Source organism: Terrapene carolina, unplaced genomic scaffold (genome assembly GCF_002925995.2).
Source record: "Terrapene carolina triunguis isolate 2854851 unplaced genomic scaffold, T_m_triunguis-2.0 Scaffold120, whole genome shotgun sequence".
NCBI lineage: Eukaryota > Metazoa > Chordata > Testudines > Emydidae > Terrapene > Terrapene triunguis.
This window is the reverse complement of record NW_020664471.1, coordinates 2,054,126-2,077,334: the sequence shown is the minus strand read 5'-3', so window position 1 is coordinate 2,077,334 and position 23,209 is coordinate 2,054,126. Positions and strand designations below refer to the sequence as shown.

The 23,209-nt window shown below is 46.3% G+C and overlaps 1 protein-coding gene across 4 annotated transcripts in view; it reads left to right on the top strand.

Moving 5' to 3' along the window:
- HHAT (hedgehog acyltransferase) overlaps positions 1-18,753 on the top strand; it is a 347,015-nt gene extending 328,262 nt beyond the window's left edge. For all 4 annotated transcript variants that reach the window (XM_026652557.1, XM_026652556.1, XM_026652553.1 and 1 more), the window contains one exon: positions 17,268-18,753. In XM_026652557.1, the coding sequence (XP_026508342.1) occupies positions 17,268-17,359 (92 nt within the window). In that variant the 3' untranslated portion in view covers positions 17,360-18,753. The remainder of the gene's footprint in view (positions 1-17,267) is intronic.
- The last annotated feature ends 4,456 nt before the right edge of the window (positions 18,754-23,209 follow it).

Below are 23,209 nucleotides of genomic sequence, written 5' to 3'. Positions count from 1 at the left end.
ATGCTGGTTTCTGTTTGCTTTTTATCCTGTTTGATGCATTAACTCCCCACAGCTCTCTCTGATCTTCCCATCAAGAAATTCACGTTGCACTCCTTAAATCTGCCTTCAGGGACATGCTGTTCAGTAATCTGCCATCTGTGTAAAGTTTTGCTTATGGTTAAACTTGAATATGCTTCACAGCAGGGATTTGAACCCAGGTCTCTCATATCTGAGCTGAGTGCCCTAATCAGCAGGATGGACAGACAGACAGACATACCCACCCTTTCTTCTTCCTCCCCACCTCACCTGGGTGATCTTTTGTGACAGGTATCAGGTCTTAGGCATGCTCAGAGCATGCCTATGGGAGTGGGTCCCATTGGTGAGAATCCTGCTTCAATTTGAGCTAGGGCTCTGAGCAGTTCATTAGCTGTGGGGCTGAATCAGGTGGCTTTGTGTAGGCCAACTGGTGGAAACTTAGGGGGCTTAGGTGGCAGCTGAGCAACAATTTTGAGGATGTCAGTGGCAATTAGGTTCCTAACTGCCTCTTTAGGAACCTCAGTACCATTATGAATTGGGCACTAAGTGCCTAAGTATGGGAGTTAGATGCCTATATATTTTTGAAAATCTTGACCTCAGGCTCCTAAGTCATGTAAGCACTTTTGAAAATTTTACCTTAGATTTCATTTCTTGCACCCCCTAGTTTCTTAGGCCCAGATCTACAAAGACACTTACATTCCAGTTTTGGCTCCACTGTGATCCACAAAACACCCACCAAACAAACCCCCTTGGCACCTAAACTCACTCAACACCTAAGTTTTCAGTGTAAAAGTTCCCTAGGTACCTATGTTTCTGCCCTTGGGCATGTGCACTCCTGCCTCCCTATCAGCACCCTAAGCAATTCATAAATCGGAGGAAGATAGTATTTGTTCATCAAAGTCGCATGTTGGGCCTGATCTGGTAAGTGTGCTCAGAGGCCGCCTACTGGCTTGGGTCCCATTCAGAATCCAACCGGAGGAGGTCCCACCAGTGGCCACCTTATCACTTTTAGCCCAGTGGCTAGAGCACTCCCCTGGGACGTGGGAGACCCAGGTTCAATTCCCCCCTCTTTTTTGGAGGGGGAGAAAGGATTTGAATGGGGGTGTCTCCTATGTCTCAGGAGGGTGCTGTAACCACTGAGCTATGAGTTGTCCCAATGAGGGGAGCTCCCTCAGTCTCTCCTGTTGAAGTTGTTTCACTGTGGATAAATAATGAGAGTTATTGGAGCGGGGGGACTGGGTCTCCATCCTCGCAGATGGGGGTGCCCTAAACACTGGACTACAGAGTCATTCTCATACACTCTCTCTCTACAATGAAACAGTCATTGGGCCAGAGACAGAGAGCAAGCGCAAGAAGCGGTTTAGGCAGCTAAGCCATCAGACTCTGGACAGCAGGTTCCCATTTGTAGATCACTAAGCAGAGATAGGCGCCTCCCTGAACCCTAGACTTAGGCATCTATCTCTGAAAGAGGGGCAGGGCTTCGGACACACCCTCTCATTGGTATCTCCCATTGGCTAGTTTAGGCAACTCCCCTCCTAGTGTGCTGGCTTTTGTAGATCACAGTCTTAGGTGCCTCATCTCTCCCCATTCAGTGGACAGGGACCCTAGGTATCCCACCCTTAGTTTTTAGACCCATTCCTCTCATTGGGCCCAATCCCTGTGACATGCTGAGTGCATTGTGATGTGCTTAGGGTCCTCATTTCCCATTGATTGACTTCAGCTGAGGGATTTGAGCCCTTCATCTTCATCACTGTAGAGGGCGAGGTGACTTGAAAGAGATTATTTGAAATGAGATGAGGGGGGCTTGGCCAGAGACTGAATCCAAGTGGGAGCAGAGACTGAATCCAAGCCCTGCTTGAAGGATGGCACCTTCCTTTACTTACTGGAATCAAAGTCCAAAGTACATTGCATAGGTTGCTTTGAAGGTGCATGCTCCTATCTTGTCGTTTGATAGAAAGAAGCATTTCATAAGGAAAGATGGGAAGTGCAGAGGCAGAAGCTCCTCTGAGAGTTATTGCTGTTGGAATTAGTTGTGTCGGCTTTGTGATGATCAGGTAACAAGCACAGGCCCCTGGTTAGTAATTCTACAGGTCTCTAGTGCATAATGCATAATCAACACACATGATGGAGTTTGAAACCAATAAGCTCATTGGAGATCAGATTAGCACTGCATAACAGAGCCATTTCTCTTGCGTAATTGGTTTCTCATTGGGGAGGCCGTTGAAAGGGGGTGGGTTGAGTGCTACGCATTCCAAGTACAACAGGCTGATGAACCGCCCTAGAATTTCTGCACAAAATGTATCATTTTTTTTTATCACTTTACTGAGAAGTTTGTTTCTGACTTTATGCATAGTATACACCCGCCTTAGTGCAGAACTTTCCCTTGATTCTGCAAACCTTTATCAGGCAAGTATTCCTTACTAAGAGCAGTCCAGTTGACTTCAACAAGATGAGTCGTGCAGGTAAAGGTTGCAGGATTAGGTCCATCAGTTGCAGACAGTATAAATTAATGTAGTACTCATCTTTTCTATTTTGTTGTGCAAAGATGATGAAAATATGGTGCAGCCATCAAAATGGAGACCTCCAGTCAAAAATCAAATGACTAAATAAAGGCTATTGTAACACATAGGTAAAAGCAGGGTGAACTAAGGTTGCATGGGCAACCTTATCTCTGCCATTTCTTAATTATTCAGTGGTTGACTTTGAAGCCTTAATAAGGTAGTTTTTTGTATGTCATTTTATAAATAGATGCAGATATTCAATGTGTGTCTGTGTGCTTCGGAATGGATAACTGGAAAAGGTTATACAGAGAATGACATTTTGTATCAGAAGGTTTTCTGTTTGGTCCCTCAGACCAACACCTTATGTAGCTTTTGGGGGAAAAGAATGATGGGGAGAAATAAGAGTCTTTTGAAATATCTTTGGAGGTGAGGTCAGGATGAAAGAGAAAAAAAGAGTTGAGGGAATATGACTTGCAATGCTAAAGTAAGAGGACAAAGTCAGTCTTTTTAGAATTTAGATCAAGTACATCATTATGTTTTGGCTGCCTGGGTTTGCAACAAGTGTTTTAAGCATGGCAAAGGCACCCTTGAAATGACTCTTGTAAAAGAGTGGCTCATACTTCCTTTTATTTGATTAAAGAAGTTACATGGTGACACATAGGTCATCAGTGTAAAATTAATCCAGAGATGACATCATTCCAGCTTGACTGTCAAGCCTTTTTTTTTTCTTCACATAAATCTGTCCTTCACTGGGAACTCAGAAGAACCCAAGTGCTCATTTATTGCTGGATTTGTAATACATTTTAATTGAAAGGAAGGAAAGAAGCATTTGAAGTGGTTTGAGAAGAGGAGTGGAAGTTCGGAATATCTGCATGCTATTCCTGGCTCTGCCACTGATTTAAAGAGCCTAGTGGGAATTTTAAAAACTCTTAAGTGCCTAACTCCCATAGATTTTAGGAATTGGGTCCCAGATTTGTTGTGCTCAGCATTGCAAAGTTTACCTGATTTGGAAGACTAAATCTCATTTTCAAAAGAGATTTAGGAATCTAAATCCCATCAATTGTCAGTGGGATTTTGTCTCCTAAGTGTCTTTTGAAAATTATATTTCTGCTCCTAAATCAGTTAGGCATTGCAGCACCGAGTGTAGCAACACCTAAATACCTTTAAAAATCTGGATGCCTACATGCTTTTGAAAATCTGCTAGGTGCCTATTTTATCTTTATGCACACAGAACATAAGAATGGCCATACCAATGGTCCATCTAGCCCAGTATCCTGCCTTCTGACAGTGTCCAAAGCCAGATGTTTCAAAGGGAATGAACAGAATGGGGTAATTATCAAGTGATCCATCCCCTGTCATCCAGTCCCAGCATCTGGCAGCCAGAGGCTAGGGACACACAGAGCCTAGGGTTGCATCCTTCACCAGCTTGGCCAATAGCCATTGATGGACCTATCCTCCATGAATTTACCTAATTCTTTTTTGAACCCACTTATAGTTTTGGCCCTCACAACATCCCCTGGCAATGAGTTCCACAGGTTGATTGTGTGTTGTGTGAAAAAGTACTTTTGTTTGTTTTAAACCTCCTGCTTATGAATTTCATTGGGTGACCCCTGGTTCTGGTGTTATGTGAAATGCAAGTAACTCTTCCTTATTCATTTTCTTCACACCATCCATGATTATATAGACTTGTATCATATCCCCCCTTCGTTGTCTCTTTTGAAGCTGAACAGTCCCAGTCTTTTTAATCTCTCCTCATATGGAAGCTGTTCCATATCGTTAATCATTTTTGTTGCCTTTCTCTGTACCTTTTCCATTTCAAATAAATCTTTTTTGAGATGGGGTGACCACAACTGCACACAGTATTAAAGGTGTGGGCGTACTGTGTATTTATGTAGTGGCATTATGATATGTACAGAGTTATTATTTATCCCTTTCCTAATGGTACCTAACATTCTTTTAGCTTTTTTGACTGCCGCTGCACATTGAGTGGATGTTTTCAGAGAGCTATTCACAGTGACTCCAAGATCTCTTTCTTGAGTGGTAACAGCTAATTTACACTCCATCATTTTGTATGTATAGTTGGGTTTATGTTTAACAATATGCATTACTTTGCATTTATCAACATTGAATTTCATCTGCCATTTTGTTGCCATCACCCAGTTTTGTGAGATCCCTTTGTCACTCTTCACAGTCAGCTTTGGACTTAATTATCTTGAGTAATTTTGTATCATCAGCTAACTTTGCCACCTCACTGTTTACCCCTTTTTCTAGATCATTTATGAATATGTTGAACAGCACAGGTGCCAGTACAGACCCCTGGGGGACACCACTATTTACCTCTCTCCATTCTGAAAACTGACCATTCATTCCTACCCTTTGTTTCCTGTCTTTTAATCAGTTACTGATCCACGAGAGGACCTTCCTTCTTATCCCTAACTGCTTAGTTTGCTTAAGAGCCTTTGGCGAGGGATCTTGTCAAAGGCTTTCTGAAAGTCCAAGTACAATATATCCATTCGATCACCCTTGTCTACATGTTTGTTGACTCCTAAATATCTTTAAAAATCTGAGCCTTATGGCCTGATCCAATGCCCATTGAAGTCAAGTCTTTCCACTGACTTCAGTGTGCTTTCCTCATCAGTTAATTGGGGGGATAAAAATACCTTTGTAGCACACTTTGAGTTCATTGGATGAAAGGTGCTACCTTCTGCAGGTGCAAAGAATGTTACTGAAGGTCCTGCATTCTGGCAGGAAAGGGAGTAGTTGCCAGTCCCATTTCCTGCCATCCATAGAATATGCACAGTGCTGTACAAGTTGTAACTGCAGCTTCTCTAAAGATGTTCAAATAAATATGGGCCCCAGTTTTGAACTCTTCAAAAGAATCCTTCCCTGCCCCTCTCAGTCTCTGTGTCTCATTGTCATCCAGGTGGTTATCTTGGCTAACCTCTCTTTTTCATTGGTACCTTACTAAATTGCTATTGGCAGGACATTTTCTAATTAGAACGTAAGAATTGTAATTGTTTTGATTATGTTGTGCTGAATGATGTAACTCAATTCCAACCAGAAATCTAGTGCAATAATCCTAGTCTGCAGTAGATATGATATACAATTTAAACCGATTAACATTTAAATTCTAGCTCAGATTTTATGTTTAGACATCTGAAAGGAGACTCCATCATTCGAGATAGACGAGGCAATTTACCAAACTGTGCTCTCAGGTTACAGCTTGTAAAAAAGATTGTGGGGACAAATTGCAGCATTTAAATAGATTTAAAACTTGAGTCTGATTCACCCCTGCTTTGCTCCAGCTCTGTGTTGGTATAACTGAATTGGTCCAATGAAGTTACAATGCCACAGTGCTGGAGTAGAGGAGAGGTGAATCAGGTCCATTATTTAGTTCATATGAAGGATTTTCCAATGCTCTATTCAATCAGAGAAATTCATGGGTAGGGAAGCAAAGTGGAAATACTATGGGCCGGACACTACCAGATTTTCCCCACTGTAACTCCATTGAGTTACACCAGTGTAAGTGAGATCAGAATCAGGTGCCACATCTGATTAAAGTAAGACCAGTAAAGAAGTGGTAAAATTGCTAGAGACCAAATTTGCTAAAGTAAAATTCTGACTAGAATCTGCAGCTACACGTCTTCATACGAGGACTCAATGGTCCCCCTCCTGCTGTTTCTAATTAGGAATATAGATTTTAGCAAAATCACTTCATAAAGAATCGTTAAGGCTACGATTCCATTTTTAAAACCTTACAAACATGTTCTCTTGTGAGATTTCACTAAATCAGCCAGACAATTGAGGGACTGGGCAGAGTGTATCCATCTCCTATGACTGGAAACACAATGACTTTAGTTTTCAAATGCAGAAAATAGTCCCCTGCGTAGCAGTCAGATCTTTCTTTTTGACTCTGAGGTGGCACAGGGGGCAGGGAGAGAAGAGAAAAGGAGTGAGTAGAGCTGACTACAGAAAAGTCACAAAACTCAGGTCAGGAGAGTGAAGGAGGAGCTTGTAGTTAGGAAGAGGATACTTATGGGAAAAGAGCAAGAAGGAGGAAAGAGTGTACTAGAAAAGAGCTGTAAAGAAGATGCAGCTTCTCATTGAAAGGGAGAGTGTGAACAGAGCTCCAGGGTTTTACCGATGCGTTATGAACTGCTCCACACAAGTTTTCATTGTGGTGGTCTAAACAGCTCAGGCCCGTCAGCACTAGTTCTTGTATCAGTACAGCTGCGCCACTGCTGAGATAAGGTACAAGTATGTCTAGTTTGGATACACTCTGAACCAGGAGGAGGATTGCTGAGTCCCGCTATGAAGATTTGACCCAAAACGCTGGTTCAGGGAAGGATTTTAGATTTTCACCAGCCACGTTGTATTCTAAGGCTCCACTCGTGCAAACATCTATGCACGTGCTTAACCTTATGCAGGTAAACAATCCCCCTGATATCAAGGGGACTGCTCATGCATAAAAGCAAGCATATGTATAAATGTTTGCAGGACTAGCATCTACCACCATCTTTTACTCCTCAGCATCCCCTAATGTGGATTCTTCTTCGAGTGCTTGCTCATCTTGATTCCATGCTAGGTGTGCGCACGCTGCATGCACCGTTGCCGGAGATTTTTCCCTTGGTGGTATCCGTAAGGCTGGCTCTAGCATCTCCTGGAGGTCCGCAATCATGCACCGGCATAAGGGGCGCCACTGGCCCTGCACCCTTCCAGTTCCTTCTTACCACCTGTGACAGTTGCTGGAACAGTCTTCCTTTCCTTGTGTTTGCAGCCTTCTTTAGTGGTTTACTGAACTGTATTTTTGTAAATATGGTTAGTTAGTTTGTTAGTGTTAGTTAGTTAGTTAGATAGTCCATTTAAGGGACCTCGTCCCCAGGTTTCAAACCATGCGCTACCTGTAGTAAGCCCATGCCAGTGAACGATCCCCACTCCAGCTGCCTAAAGTGCCTTGTGGAGGCTCACATCAGGGACAAATGCAGAATCAGCCGGGGCTTCAGGCCGTGCACCCGAAAGGACAGGGATATCAGATTGAAAGCCCTGCTGATGGAAGCCACACTCAGACTGGCCTCTGAGCCAAGTAGGTCAGACTCAGCGCCGAGTACATTGGCTTCAGTATGAAGTGCCCCTCTGAACTGTGCCCCCCTTAGCATCGTTCCCCATCTCCAGCGACAAGGAAACAGCAGGGAGGCAAGAGCGAGATGTAACCCATGTCGGGCCATTCACCCTCCCCACAGAGACATACGGCTCCGGCGATGACTCCACCGGTGGCATCTAGCCCAACTCGGGACCCACCCCACACGCCAAAGAATAGCCAGGACCCAGTGCAATTGAGAGCCCTCCACGCCGGAAGCCTTTCAGGCAGCAAGGAACCTTATGGCCCTACAGGTGCCTCCCACACCCCGGGACCGACCACCCTCCTCCTTAGATCCTCTGAGGGCACTGGTACTGAAAGGGAAGCCCACTATGGGAGCTCTGCAGTGGTCCCCAACCCGGCACCGGTCTCCATTGCTGTGCCAGTCTACGGCCTCAAGACAATGATCCCCAGCGGGCCTGCACCAGTCACCAATACCCTGGCACCAGTCATCGGAGCCCCAGCACCGGTCACATGAGTCCCAGCACCAGCCACCCAAATCTCGACGCCGCTCACCCAAACCCTGACAGCAGCCACCTGAGCCATGGCACCATTCTCTCGAGCACTGCCATTGGTCATCTGAGCCTCGACACCAGTCCCGGCACCAATCACTAGCCTCCCGTAGCCAGTCCCCTGTACAAAGGAGTTCTCCCTTGGCACCACTCCCTGGCTCTCCAGCATAGCCGGCAGGAGTGATCAGCAGTGGCTCTGCCGTAGTTGTCTTATGAAGAGTCCTCATCAGACTTCAAGAGGGATTCAGCTCCCCCTCAAAAGAAGCGCCGTCACCCAGCACATGTAACAGACGTTGGTGCCGGACCATATATGGGCCAATGGCTTCCAGGACAGTGGCCCATGCAGTGGCAGTGCTGGAACCCATGAGGGTTCTCGGCGATGCCAGGGCCGTTCTCTCACCTTCCGTCTGTGGTGATCTCTAAGAGATGGAGTGTGGCTCCTCCCCAACCAGTCCCAGAGCCAGGCTCGGACTCTGGCCATGGTACCGAAACCCCAGCAGTACCTCCCACAAAAATTACCTCAGGGGAGGCAGAGGATTTAGCCCCACCACCACCGGCAGCATCCTCATCCTCATCCCCAGACGAGGCGTTCACAGGTCCCGCTAACCCCCTGCCTCCAGATTATTTTAGAGCCCACCAGGAGCTCCTCAAGAGGGTCATGACCAGCCTGGACCTAGAGGCAGAGGAGTTGAAAGAACTCTGATATTCTGGCTGCCGTGGCTCCCACCAAGGTGGCTCTGCTGGTGCATGGGGGGCTGGTTAAGTTCGTAAAAGCACCGTGGCAGATCCCTTCCTCTCTGCCCTCAACATCTAAAAGGGCAGAAAAGAAATACTGTGTTCCTGCCAACGGATTTGAGTACATATACTCACACCCTCCCCCGGGGTCCTTCGTGGTTTCCTCCACTAATGAGCGGGATAGGCAAGGACGGACAAGTGCCATTCCAAAAAATAAGGAAGCTACATGCCTGGACCTTTTTGGTAGAAAGGTTTATCCCACTACAAACCTTCAACTTCATATTGCAAACCAGCAGGCGCTGCTGGGGAGATGCAATTTTAATGTTTAAAACTCCCTGGCCAAATTTAAGGTTTCCTTGCCTCAAGAATTGCAGCAGGAATTCAGGGCCATCATGGAGGAAGGAAAGATAATGGCCACAACGTCTCTCCAGGCGACTTTAGATGCTGCAGATTTGGCGGCCAGAACAATGGCATCGGCGGTCGCCATGAGTCGTGGTTTGTGGCAACAGTCTTCGGGTCTGTCCCAGGAGGTTCAGCAGCTGGTCCAGGATCTCCCATTTGAGGGAGCCTCATTATTCTTGGACCAGACGGACACCAAACTGCATGGCCTCAAAGACTCCAGGGCTATGCTGCAATCCTTGGGCCTTTATACACCGCCGGCCTCAAGGAAACAATTTAGGCTGCAGCGGCCCCCCCAGGTTCTCAGGACCCTCCAGGAACAAGCCCTGTATGAAAAAAGGGAAAAGTTATAGGCACCATCAGGGTCAGCTGCCTTCCACCTCTGCCCAACAGGGCACTAGCCGTTTCCCGAGTGGAGGCAGATAGGCCTTTTGAAGGCACGCTTGGGGATGGCTTACCAGTCTCCCTCCCAGATCAACAGCCCCCATTTTTATTTCTGGACCGCCTTTTGCCATACCTCCCTGCTTGGGGGTCAATTACATTGGACTACTGGGTACTCAGTACCATAGCAGAGGGGTACACCCTGCAGTTTGTCTCCATGCCTCCAGCACACACCCCTTCCACGTCTCTTTTCAGGGACCCTTCCCACAAGCAACTTCTCATCCAGGAGGTGCAAACCCTCCTACGGGCAGGGGCTGTGGAAATAAGCCCTTCCGAGCTGAGAAGGGTAGGTTTTTACTCCCGCTATTTTTTTATTCCCCAAGGCAAAAGGGGGTCTGCAGCCACCTATGTTGCCTCAACAAGTATCTCAAGAAACTGAGATTCCACATGGTCTCCTTGGCCTCTGTCATTCATTCTTTGGATCCAGGAGACTGGTACACCGCCCTTGACTTGAAGGATGAGTACTTGCATATTTCCATGTTTCAGGGACACAGGAAGTTCTTCAGGTTCATGGTGGGCCACTAACGCTACCAATTTACAGCACTCCCATTTGGTCTTTCGGTGGCCCTGCGAGTTTTCACGAAGTGCATGGTGGTGGTCGCAGCCTACCTCAGACATCGATGAGTACAGATTTATCTGATAAAAGGCCACTCGAGGCCTTTCAGCACAGCGCCTCTGTGGTACACACCACTAGCAGGATGCTGGGTCTCCTAATAAACTAGCAAAAGTCAATGTTGGTCCCAGCCCAGAGAATAGAATTTATAGGAGCTGTGCTCGACTCCCCTCAGGTCAGAGTTTTCCTGCTGGAGGCCAGATACAGAGCCACGACAGACTTAATCACTCAAGTATTGTCTGGCCTAGTGACGACTGCTCGGGTGTGCCTACGTCTACTAGGTCACACGGCGGCATGTACTTACGTGGTATAATGTGCATGACTGCACCTCAGACATCTTCAGATGTGGCTTGCATCTGTCTGTTCCCCAAGCCGGCACCATCTGGACTTGATCCTCACCATTCCAATGTCAGTCTGGGCTTCCCTGAAGTCGTGCTTAGGCCCGACCTTGGTTCTGTCCGGAGTACCTTTTGAGCCCCCACGGCCCTCGATAACATTAATGTCTGATGCATTGGATGTGGGGTGGGGAGCCCATTTCAGCAAACTCAGGATCCAAGGCCTCTGTTCACAGGACGAACTGTCCTTAAATAGCAACAGAGAGTCCTGTGGCACCTTTAAGACTAACAGACGTATTGGTGCATAAGCTTTCGTGGGTGAATACCCACTTCGTCAGACGCATGTAATGGAAATTTCCAGAGGCAGGTATAAATATGCAGGCAAGAATCAGTCTGGAGATAACGAGGTTAGTTCAGTCAGGGAGCGTGAGGTCCTCTGCTAGCAGTTGAGGTGTGAACACCAAGGGAGGAGAAACTGCTTTTAAAAGGGACCTCACCTTCCCTGATTGAACTAACCTCGTTATCTCCAGACTGATTCTTTCTCAGACATCTGCAGACGGGGCGGCTCTATGTATTTTGCTGCCCCGAGCACGGCAGTCAGGCTGCCTTCGGCGGCGTGCCTGCGGGAGGTCCGTTGGTAACGTGGATTCCGCGGCATGCCTGCGGGAGGTCAGCCGGTCCCGCGCCTTCGGCGTACCCACCGCCAAAACCGCAGGACCGGCGGACCTCCCGCAGGCATGCCACCGAAGGCAGCCTGACTGCCACCCTCACGGCAACCGGCAGGCTGCCCCCCGCTGCTTGCCACCCCAGGCACGCGCTTGGTGCACTGGTGCCTGGAGCCGCCCCTGTCTACAGAGCCACTACATGGTTATCAGTCCACACGTTCGCGTCCCACTATGCCATCACCCAACAGGCCACAGACGATGCCTGTTTCAGGAAAGCTGTGTTACAGTTGGTACGCCCCGGAACTCCAAGCCCACCTCCGGTGATGCTGCCTGTGAGTCACCTAGCATGGAATTGACAGGAGCAAGCACTCGAAGAAAAAAATGGTTACCTACCTTTCATAACTGGTGTTCTTTGAGATGTGTTGCTCATGTCCATTCCATGACCCACCCTCCTACCCTGCCGTTGGAGTTGACGGCAAGAAGGAATTGGAAGGGCACAGAGCCAGCGGTGCCCCTTATACCGGTGCATGAGTGCGGGCCTCCAGGGGACGCTGGACCTGGCCCTATGGATACCACTGGGGAAAAATCTCTGGTAACGGGACACGCAGCACACACACACCTAGCATGGAATGTACATGAGCAACACATCTCAAAGAACAGTTACGAAAGGTAGGTAACCGTTTTTTCCCCACCTGTTGGATTTTTACTTTTTAGTTACAAATCTAAACAGAACTCTTGACATTACAAAGTGCCTTCTTGAGATGTATGGGACCACAATAGAGCCAAGGATGCATGCTCTACTTATTTTTGTATTGGTTAGTGCTGAAGCAAAGGTAACTTTTCTTGGGTTTTACCAGCAACTTTGAAAGGTGGAAATCACATCCTGTATCCCTTCGTTTCTGTTTCCTAAGGTTTAAACGTTATCTCCAGACTGATTCTGTTATCTCCAGACTGTTGAGTTGTTATGGTTTTTTTTTTAAGGTGTTTATTTTGTATTCACTAAAATTGTAGATGCAGATGTTGAAATAAAGACACTGCTCGAAAGCCCTTTTGCTTGTTCCAGGCTACTCACCATATTTAGATTATATACCTACAAAATTCTCTTAGACACACCCAGGTAAATTCAGAGTGACTACAGGGACTGAAATGGATTTTTATGGATGTAAATGGAAGCAGAATGTGGCTCCTTTTGTTTCTATATTTTATATCTATAGTGGAAACATCTCATCATAAAGGGCTTTTCCCCAGTAACAACTTTCACTGTAGGCTAAGTTGTATTGTAACAAGGGAGAGCCCACAGGACAAGAGATCCCCTCCACTTCATCAGATGGATGATGGCTCCTACATTTGCAGGGAGCACTAGAGGTGTGTGTGTGTGGGTTGGCAGGGTGTGTGCGCACACACTTGGGAAGGCCATATCTTCACTCTCAGCAGTGAGCAGCTGAAGCAAGACTCATTCCTCTTCTCTCCACCCTCATCTCCTCCATCACTGTGAGCCAGAAATTCTTCTTTATCCTTTCTCCCTCCATGGTAGTTGCATTTTCTTTTCCCTTCCTGTCCCCCCTTTTTCAGTTGAGTTAGAGCAAAAGTGGAGCAGGATGGGATGATCCCTTGTAATGCAGCCCTTAATACCTATTTTTTGGTAGGTAAAAATGGCAGCATTCTGAGAGGGTAGCTATGGGACTAGTTATAGTGGAGTGAAAGTAGGGTTGCCAGGCGTCTGGTTTTCGACCGGAACACCCAGTCAAAGAGAGACCTGGCATATCTGGTCAGCACCACTGACTGGGCCATTAAAAGTCCGGTCGGCGGTGCTGCGGAGCTAAGGCAGGCTAGTCCCTACCTGTCCTGGCACCACGCTGCGCCCTGGAAGTGGCCAGTAGGTCCGGCTCCTAGGCGGGGGGGCCTACGGGGCTCCATGCGCTGCCCTCGCCCCAAGCACCAGCTCTGCACTCCCATTGGCTGCAGCTTCCGGCCAATAGGAGCTCGGGGGCGGTGCCTACAGGCGAGAGCTGCGCGTGGAGCCTCCTAGTCCCCCCGCATAGGAGCCGGACCTACTGGCTGCTTCCGTGGTGCAGGGAGGAGCCAGGACAGGCAGGGAGCCTGCCTTAGCCCTGCTGCACTGCTGACTGGGAGCCGCCCGAGGCAAGCCCGTACCCCAACCTTGAGCTCCAACCCCCCTCCCCTAAGCCCCCCCGAAACCTCTCATCCCTGGCCCCACCCCAGAGCCTGCAGTCCCAGCCGGAGTGCCCCGAGCCCCCTCCCACACCCTGAACCCCTCATCCCTGACTCCACCCCAGAGACCACACCCCCAGCCAGAGCCCTCACCCTCCCTGCACCCCAGCCCCCTGCCTCAGCCCTGATCCCCTTCCCATCCTCTGAACCCCTCGATCCCAGCCCGGAGCACACTCCTGCACCCCAAACCCCCAATTCCCAGACCCACCCCAGAGTCCACACCCTCAGCTGGAGCCTCCCTCTCCCCCCCTGCACTCCAACCCCCTGCTCCAAACTGGAGCCCCCTCCCACACCCTGAACCCCTCATTTCTGGTCCCACCCTGGAACCCGCACCCCAACCCTCTGCCCCAGCCTGGAGCCCCCTCCCGCACCCTGAACCCCTCATTTCTGGCCCCACCCCAGAACCCGCACTCCCAGCCCAGAACCCATGCCCTCTCCCACACCCCAACCCCCTGTCCAGAGCCCCCTCCCATACTCTGAATCCCTCGGCTCCACCCCCCATCCTGGAGCCCCCTCCTGCAACCCAAACCTCTCATCCCTGGCTCCACCTCAGAGCCCTCACCCCAACCCTCTGCGCCAGCCTGGTGAAAATGAGCGAGTGAGTGAGGGTGGGGAGAGCGAGCAACAGAGGAAGGGGGGATGGAGTGAGTGGGGGCGGGGCCTGGGTGTGGCCTCAGAGGCGGGGTGGGGCAAGGATGTTCAGGTTTGTGCCAGTAGAAAGTTGGCAACCCTAAGTGAAAGTCTATTGAATAAAGTGAAACAATTCAAGACTCACTCCACTTGACCGCAGGTGGAATTTCACTATAATTAATTTCAGAGTGGTAGCCGTGTTAGTCTGTATCAGCAAAAAGAATGAGGAGTCCTTGTGGCACCTTAGAGACTAACAAATTTATTTAGGCATAAGCTTTCGTGGGCTAAAACCCACTTCCCAAATAAATTTGTTAGTCTCTAAGGTGCCACAAGTACTCCTTGTTCTTTTTACTATAATTAATGTTCTCTATAAGATGTTTTCACTACATATCAATCCATTTTGCCTTTCACTGTGATCATTCTGTAGCCAAAGCCTTATTAATTTAACCTGAGCCTAAGAAAGAGCCAGAATTTACCAACGTACATTGCCAAAGAGCCACAGTAATACATCAGCAGCTCCCCATCAGCTCCCCCCCCCCACCCGCTCCCAGTGCCTCCCACCCACCGGCAGTGCCTTCCCCTCCCTCCTGCACATCCGGATCAGCTGTTTCCTGGCATGCAGGAGGCTCTGGGGGGAGGAGTGGGGGCAGGGGCTGTGGCAGAGCCAGGGGTTGAGCAGTGAGCACCCCCTCGCACATTGGAAGGTTGGCGCCTGTAGCTCCAGCCCTGTAGTCAGCACCTATACAAGGAGCCGCATATTAACTTCTGAAGAGCCGCATGGCTCCGGAGCCACAGGGTGGCCACCCCTGATTTAGGGTGTGGTGTACTGTGCTGTGAATATGAGTAGGGCTCAGTAAACTCTCAATCTCCCTTGGCCAGATTTGTAAAGGTATTTAAGTTCCTAAAGATACAGATAGGTGCTTTTGAAAATCCCATTTGGCACCCCTGTCGGCATCTTGAAACACCTAAATACCTTTAAAAATCTTGCCCTGTGTGGCTATTTAACCCTTCTGCCTCAGGCTTTGTGTTCATTGCAAAAAAGAGGGGTTTTTTTTACACCAAGATAGCTCTTTTGATGGAACATCCTAGTGGAGACAAGGCACAGGTAGTTTTTACCTCGGTGTAGCTAGTCAATGTGAACCCCAGGTCGGGGTTGACTAGCTGCAGTGTGGTAGAAACTACAGTATCTTGTTTCCAATAGGATTTTATAGGGAGTTCGTTATGTCAGTGTAAAAGAACATACCTTTTTGCAGTAAAAATAGAGCCTCACTTTCCCCAGGAGTGCTGTGAAGATCTGTCAGTTAATATTTCTAAAGTGTCTGGAAGATGGAAAGTACTATGTAAGTTTCAAGTATTATATTCTGTTTTATATTTTACTGAGAAACAAGGACATCGTAGTTAGGATGGTATGAAGCCTGCAGTTTCACTTTTCAGGGTGAAAGTGATCCAGTCCCTACAGATTTGTTTGCAGGTGGGAGTTAAATGAGTTCAAATTTTCAAGGAGAACACATAATGATTTACATATAAAGGCCATGGAGAGATGGAGAGAAAGTTCCCAATTTTGTGGGGAAAGGAGGTTGGCTGAGTGGGATTTGCAGGGTGTACCTACATGAAAACTCACAGCCTGTCTTTGGCTGTGTCTTCACTGGAAATAAAAGTGTGTCTTACAAGATAGATATCATGTTGTATGTAGTTGGTCAAGATAAACCTTAGGCCTTGGCTACACTTGCGAGTTACAGCGCTGTAAAGCCGCCCACAGCGCTGTAACTCACTGACCGGCTACACGGGCAAGGCACGTACCGTGCTGTATCTCCCTGGGTACACCGCTGCAGGTACTCCACATCTCCGAGAAGCATAAGAGATACAGTGGAGTGGCTACGACTCTCCCCTGTGAAAAGCACATTGCAGCCACATGAATGCTGGGATAGCTGCCCATAATGCACCGCTCCCAACACAGCTGCAAATGTTGCAAGTGTGGCCACGCCATTGCGCTGTCAGCTGTCAGTGTGGACAGACTGCAGCACTTTCCCTACTCAGCTGTACGAAGACGGGTTTACCTCACAGCGCTGTACAGCTGCAAGTATAGCCAAGGCCTTAGACACCTCCGCCAGCTCCCCAGGGTTTGCTTTGACCAGCTCAAGGTAAAACTACTACTTACTTTGTTCTTTCTAGAATTCTACAAGGCAGCTAAAACAAGATAGCTGTGTTGTTGTAAAAGACACGGGTTTGGGAACATGTCAAGCCTCAAACCCAAGGTTCATTCTGAAAGAATTCAAGTCTCAATTCAAATACTTTCCACAGCTCTACTCACAGTCTCTCCAAGAGTCATGACTATCATTAAAGAGAATGGTAAATAGAAGTACAACTAGCCCACCTCCCCCTTGAAATTCTTTGAAAATATAGGAGGTAGGTGTCTGACATCTGTGAACCAAAAAAATAAAAGGAAGTATTTCACTGTAGATTTCTTGCAGTTGTGTGTGACAATAACAATGTGGAAGCATCTGAGTATTCTAATAAGATTTAATTGTAAATGCCCAGACTTCTGCTGGTGAGCAGCACAGTTTGTCCTGTATCCTTATGTTACTACTTTGTCATCATGTTGTGGCTTTGTACTCTCTTGTGCTTAGGATGTGCCGTCATTAACTTAGAATTTAAATTTTCTACTAGGGTTCAGTTCAGTGAGTGAATGCCACCCGCAGAAAACAAGTTTATAACATGCCTACTTAATTTAGCACATTGTTTTTTGAATATTACATAGAGATGAAACCAACCCAAAACGCTACACCCATTCCCCTTGAGGTTTGGGAGAGCCTGGATCTATAACAAACCAAGCCAAACCTAACTACCTCTGAAATTTGGAAAATGTCAGATCTGGTTTCAAATTCTGTGGCTTGGCTCTACCTCCCATATTAAATGTTCAACAAAAATATCCCTGTAAACCCATCAAATGTTCAATCGCAGACACATGTTTCTCGATATATTTCCATCCACTTGCTGTATTCATTAACTAGATTAATTACTCGGACTGGTATTATCTTTTTTCTATTCACAGGCTGGCCCTGGGCAACCCTGTCTGTTCTTGGATTCCTGTACTGCTACTCTCATGTTGGAATTGAATGGGATCGCACACACCGTGTAGATTAGCGCACAGTTATACAAAGGTATGCCATCATGAGCTGTGAGTTAAGAAGGGAGTGGAACAGGTTTTTGTAAAACCTTTCATACAGTGAATACAGACATTCTGATTTCTCTGCCGTGGATGTACATGCCATTCTCTCTGCAGGAAAATATGCCACAGCAAATATACTTTGCCAAACTATTTAAAAAACTGGAAGCCAGTTTAATTTATAATTGTTTATGGACAAATCACTTGAACTGTAAACACTGATTTCTTATAGTATTTTTGTCGTATTAGACACTATTTTTATATCAGAAGTATTTGAAATTGTATGTACTTGTTGAGTATTTTAGTATATGTACTTCACATTCTTGGACCCATGTCTATCAGGAAGAGAGAATTTTTTGTCTTTTTTCCTATTTTTTTCTGGTCTGGATTAAATTTAAATACATTGCAAACAAAAGAGTGCATCCTGTTCGTCCACTGCACAATTTGGAAAACCAGAATTCTACCCAAATTGCCCTCCATACATTATATCTCAAAATAATACCCAGCTATTGAAAGTACAGCCTGAAAACATGTACAAAAGAATAAAAGATTTTGCTTTTTTAGCCATTTCTCTATCTCAGTGGTCCCCAAACTGTGTGGCGCACAGAGGAACATTCAGGTATGTGTGCAGCAGGGCCCGTGCCAGCCCCCATGGAGGACGGGGAGGGAGTGCCCCCCAGCCCCGCTCTGCCCCCAGCTCAACTCCGGCCCCAACCGCAGTTCCACACCAGCCCCAGACGCAGCTCCGCTCCATCTCAAACCCAGCTCCGGGCCCACCCCAGCTCTGCTCCATCCCTAGGCCAACTCTGCCTCTAACCCCAGCTCCTCCCGCATCCCCAGCTCTACCTTCAGCCCAAGCTCCGCTGCTGAGGAAGTCATGGCTGTTCAGTAAGGGGTGAGGCATGGACAGATTCCATTACTGGTAAGGGGGGGCATGACAGGAAAAATTTCGGCAGAGGATCACTGCAACCACTACCAAAAAGGAATGCCCTGAAGGTGGGATTTTTCAAAAGCACCTAACATCGGCCTAACTATTGGAGCAGAGTTAAGCCATTGCTGAGAGCTTTTGAAAAATCCCATGCTTAACCCTTTATAGTTAATACTAGGGTGAAAAACCATGTATCTGTTCTCCAACCACATAGATTGGGAATCCATTGATCTAATGTAGGATGTGTAGTAACTTGTATGCATAAATAACATACCTTACACTCAGAGTCGAAAATGATCTAGTAGGTCATCTAGCCCATGCCTCATTCCAGAGCAGTATCAGTCTGTGTGGTGTATGTTTTAGTGTTTTGTACTGTCTAGTGTTGCTGTATATCCTTTTCTGTTTTAATAATAAAACTCCTTCTTTAAGGAAGGTTGATGAACATATGTGACTTGCAGAATTATTTTTTGCTATATAAAAGATTTTTTTTGTTTTGTTTATGCTGTATCAGAGGCCATGGAGAAACACCAATTTTATAAAAAAAAAAATTTAACCACAGGAAGGATTAGATCTGTTTCTCATTTACCATACTTTCATCCTAAAATTCTTACTGTCACTCGTGTTTAATGGAATGTGCAAATGCCAACAGTTTAATAATCTGAAATACAACTTTAATTTTGCTTCAGTAACTAGTTATCACACTTCCTTCTAATGGCATTTGGTATATGCTAGCTAGAGGGATCATTTGAATAGATTGTGGACACATTTACACCATGTTAGGCTTCGATCAAGGAAGATCAAGGAGTCTCCAACCAAACTTTTCCTAACCTTTGAGGTATTATTTCAGTTCAATATATAGGCAGAGGTTTGGGTTACTTTATATCAAAACTTCTCATAACCTAATGAAACTGTCTTTTATGCCTATCCTATTGTAGCTTGTCATTATATATCCACAGATAGTGCGATGACTTTGTCTTCCCTCTGTAATAATTGCTTTCATGTAGTTAGTATGCTTGAGGAATTCTTCCAAGTCTTGCTACTTGTGGTCACTGTCTCTTGAGCTGGACATCATTATGTAGTGTGGGGTAGTAATCTACAGGGAAGCATGAAGAGTTCTTAAACAATGTCTCCCCTGTATGAGGAATAAATAGGTTTTCTTCAGCACCAGTCTCTCAGGGGCTCCCTTTCCTCTTTCAAAAATTCCTATAATCAGGCCAATTTAAGGAAAGTCACTAATTAAAATATGTGAGCGTTCCCATCTGTCCCACATGCCATGCACCAACATACACGGCATCAGAATCTTGGACTACCTTCATGTATTTATCAGTAGGATTCCAGACTCTGTGCCCTAGGGCAACGTCCGTGACCATCTGCAGCAGAAGTTCTAGGGGTTTGGCACCGAGACTGATAGTCCTTGCTTGGCCTGTAGAGGTCCCGAGTGCATCCCTTCTCCCATACCCATGTGCCACCATGAGCAGGTCTGAGTCCAAGTGCATCACAAGTGGCAGCATCAGGTTGTCATTTTACAAGCAATTTATTCATGAAACTCTTAGAGGAGAGGAAGCTACCAGAGGTTTGGAGCCACAGACTGAGGTAAACACATTAGTTAGTAAGCAGTAACCTGATCATGCAAACCACAGAGCAATATGGAGATGAGAGGGAGATGCATTCTCTTGCCTGGAAATTAGTGAATGTTCAGAGTTAGGAAACAGATAGGTTGGGAGGGGAAGAATTTCTCCAGGTTCCCCAAATAACACATTGCCATTTTTATACCAAAGGAGCGGGGCCGTAGACTAGTGGGCACTTGTGTAAATCAGATGCCCTTTGAACATGTGAAGTTACCACATCCCTTGTCGTTGCATGGTAGAAAATGCAATGATGAAGACAGTGCTTAGCTGTCATTGATTATGAGGCTGAATTAAAATTCAGGTACCTGCTACTGCACTTGACACCTATGAAGGTTCATGTGAAATTGGTGCCATGTTTTTCAAAACAATCCTAAGCAGCAGGCAGGCTGGGTGTGCCCATTGCAATATATGTATTCAACAAGTGCCGGGAAGGATCTGAAAAATGTGGTTGTCCAGATCTCACACACAACCCCTCCTCCCCCAAATACTTGGTTTTGAGTTAAGACAACACACGTCATCCTTGATGATAATTGTATCTGTAAGATTATGCTAATCAGTTCTGCCTTGATTACAGATGGCACGTAGAGCTGTGCTCACATATCTATTTCACATCTGAGAACTAAAAGCAGCTTAGTTGAATTAATCTACTTAACACAGGTCAAAGGAAAAACAGCTTAGCTATAAAAACCTAAGGCAGACTTAGTCATTCATCACACTAGAAAATGCCACCTCCTGCCCCTGCATACCTTCATATATTTCCAAAGTTAACTATCTTCCGTGGAGTCTGCCCCTGGGGCCAGTAGCTTCTCTCATTTGTTATCCGTAGGCATGCCCCCTAGAGTTTTGTGGAACTGTCTGTCTAATGTAGTTGTGAAGAGTAAAGGGATGGAGCTGCACAGTATGGCGTAGCTTTCTACTGTCTTCTTATACTGATACTCATCCCCTCTCCCACTAGAGTGCAATAGCTCACTCTCCTGTCAGCCATTCTGCTGTCTACTGGAAAATAATTCTCTAGGTGCACAGCCTATTTTATTAGTCAAGTCTTCTCTTTTAATCCAGTGGGGACAGTTGAAATACTGCTCCCTCTGAGGCTTATGGAGGAGACACAGTCTGTGAAATCTTGTGAGGAAGTTGGGGAAATCTGCATTACAATAGCTTGTTCCTTCTGCTAAGGGACCCCTGAGAACTACTGAGCATTTTGCACTTCTCAACTGACTCCCCTCAAGGATTTTGATGCCTAGGGGTTGGTTCACATGTACTGAATTTAACACATCTTGCTGTTCGTGAGTTTCATTTTTAGCCTCATTATCACACTACACAAAAAATCACCACCAAGGGCTGTTTCATTTGAGTTTTTCTACATTTAGTGGGTTCGATTTGTATCAGGTGCAGGATTCAGTCAAGGTGGCTGACAAGTTGTTATGTCCCAGCTGCTTGCTGAGGTGACTCACCTACAAGAAGAGCGTGTAGCTGATGGATCACCAGGGCTTGTGCAGCCCATCTTTTGGGGCAGACCATGGCAGCTCCCAGGATGAGAACTTTTCAAGGATGTTACCTCCACCTCCCAAGGCCCAGCAGGCCAGAGAGGAAAGAAACCCCATTCTACTTGCTCAGATCTGTATACAAAGGCTGAGTGGAGTAACTTTAAGTTCCCATTTTCACACTGCCTCTACTTTTGCACCTGTAGTTTGGCTTCCCTAATCAATCATAGCAAAACTACTACAACTTTGGCATCTACCTCATTGCCCTTGGAAATCTGGCTTCTTGGATATGAAGTTATTGCTCCACTAGGAGTAAGGCTTTTCCTCTGTATTGAGCTTATCAACATGTGTTAGAACAGAATATCATTTCCCAGTGCTAACTTACATGATGTTAACCGTGAGTTAGCACTGAGTGTAAATAGGGACTGCCATGTTTAATAGTGTGCAGGCTGGTTGCAATTAACTTAGGACCACGTCCTTTTGAGACAACAAAGGTCCTCTCACATTCTTGAAGGATTCCCCATCTCTGCCTTCCTTATATTGGGTCTCGCACTAGGGCAAGACAGAAGCTAGAGATAGGATGAGACTGTGTGAGTTCTTTGCGAGGTTTGACCACAAGTAAGCCTGGCTTTGTCACCTTTCTTCCTTAGACAGGATCACATTGATTAAGTGCAACTAGTCTTTAGTAGTGGCCATCAGCTACTTTCAGAAGTGGTTCAAATGCTCTTTAAATGCAATATCTGCAGTATATCACCTCCCGCATGACATTCAGCACATAAGTTAAAAAAAAAATGTGTTAAATGTGACCTAACAAAACTCCTAAATAGCACTGGGTAGTGACAGGGGATGACTGTGGGTGGATGTACCATCAGACCACTAAACATTCACTGAACATATAATCAAGCAATATAACTTGGCATATAACCTGTGAAGTTTAAATTGTATTAGCACTCGCTCTGGAGCATGTCTTTCTTGACAATATTAATGAGTTTTTTACGGACCAAGGCATTTGATATCCCTGCACTAGTGCATTTGGTAGTTGAGTCCTTCTTGGTCTCGAAACCAGGATGACACATAAAATAACTACTGGGACCTGCATTTAAAGATCAATGGCTACTACCCTGTTGGTAAAGGATTTTAAGGAAGAGCCTGGGCAGGGAAGCATTAGGAAAGAGTCCACTTGCTTTGAAAATGATGCTACTAACTCCAAGGAGGTAACATTGTTTAAGGAAGGCTTACAGAGGGAAGTTATCAAAGGCATAAATGAGTTCAGTGCCCCACTCCCATAGAAAGCTTCATTCTCCTTTGTGCCTTTGAAAAATGTCCCCTACTATTTAACTGTGCAGTAGTGTAATTTGAAAGAGCTGCCCCTGGGAAAGACTCACATGCAGAGGTGATGAGAGCCCCAAACTCAAAAGATAAATAATATTTATACAGTGATTCCATCTTTACAAACATATACCAGTTAACCCTCTCAACCCCTGGGGAGGTAGGGATGTAAGTACTGGCATTTGCTATTATTCATAGATTCATAGATTCTAGGACTGGAAGGGACCTCGAGAGGTCATCGAGTCCAGTCCCCTGCCCGCATGGCAGGACCAAATACTGTCTAGACCATCCCTGATAGACATTTATCTAACCTACTCTTAAATATCTCCAGAGATGGAGATTCCACAACCTCCCTAGGCAATTTATTCCAGTGTTTAACCACCCTGACTTTATTTATTCCAGTGTTTAACCACCCAAACTTTTTCCTAATGTCCAACCTAGACCTCCCTTGCTGCAGTTTAA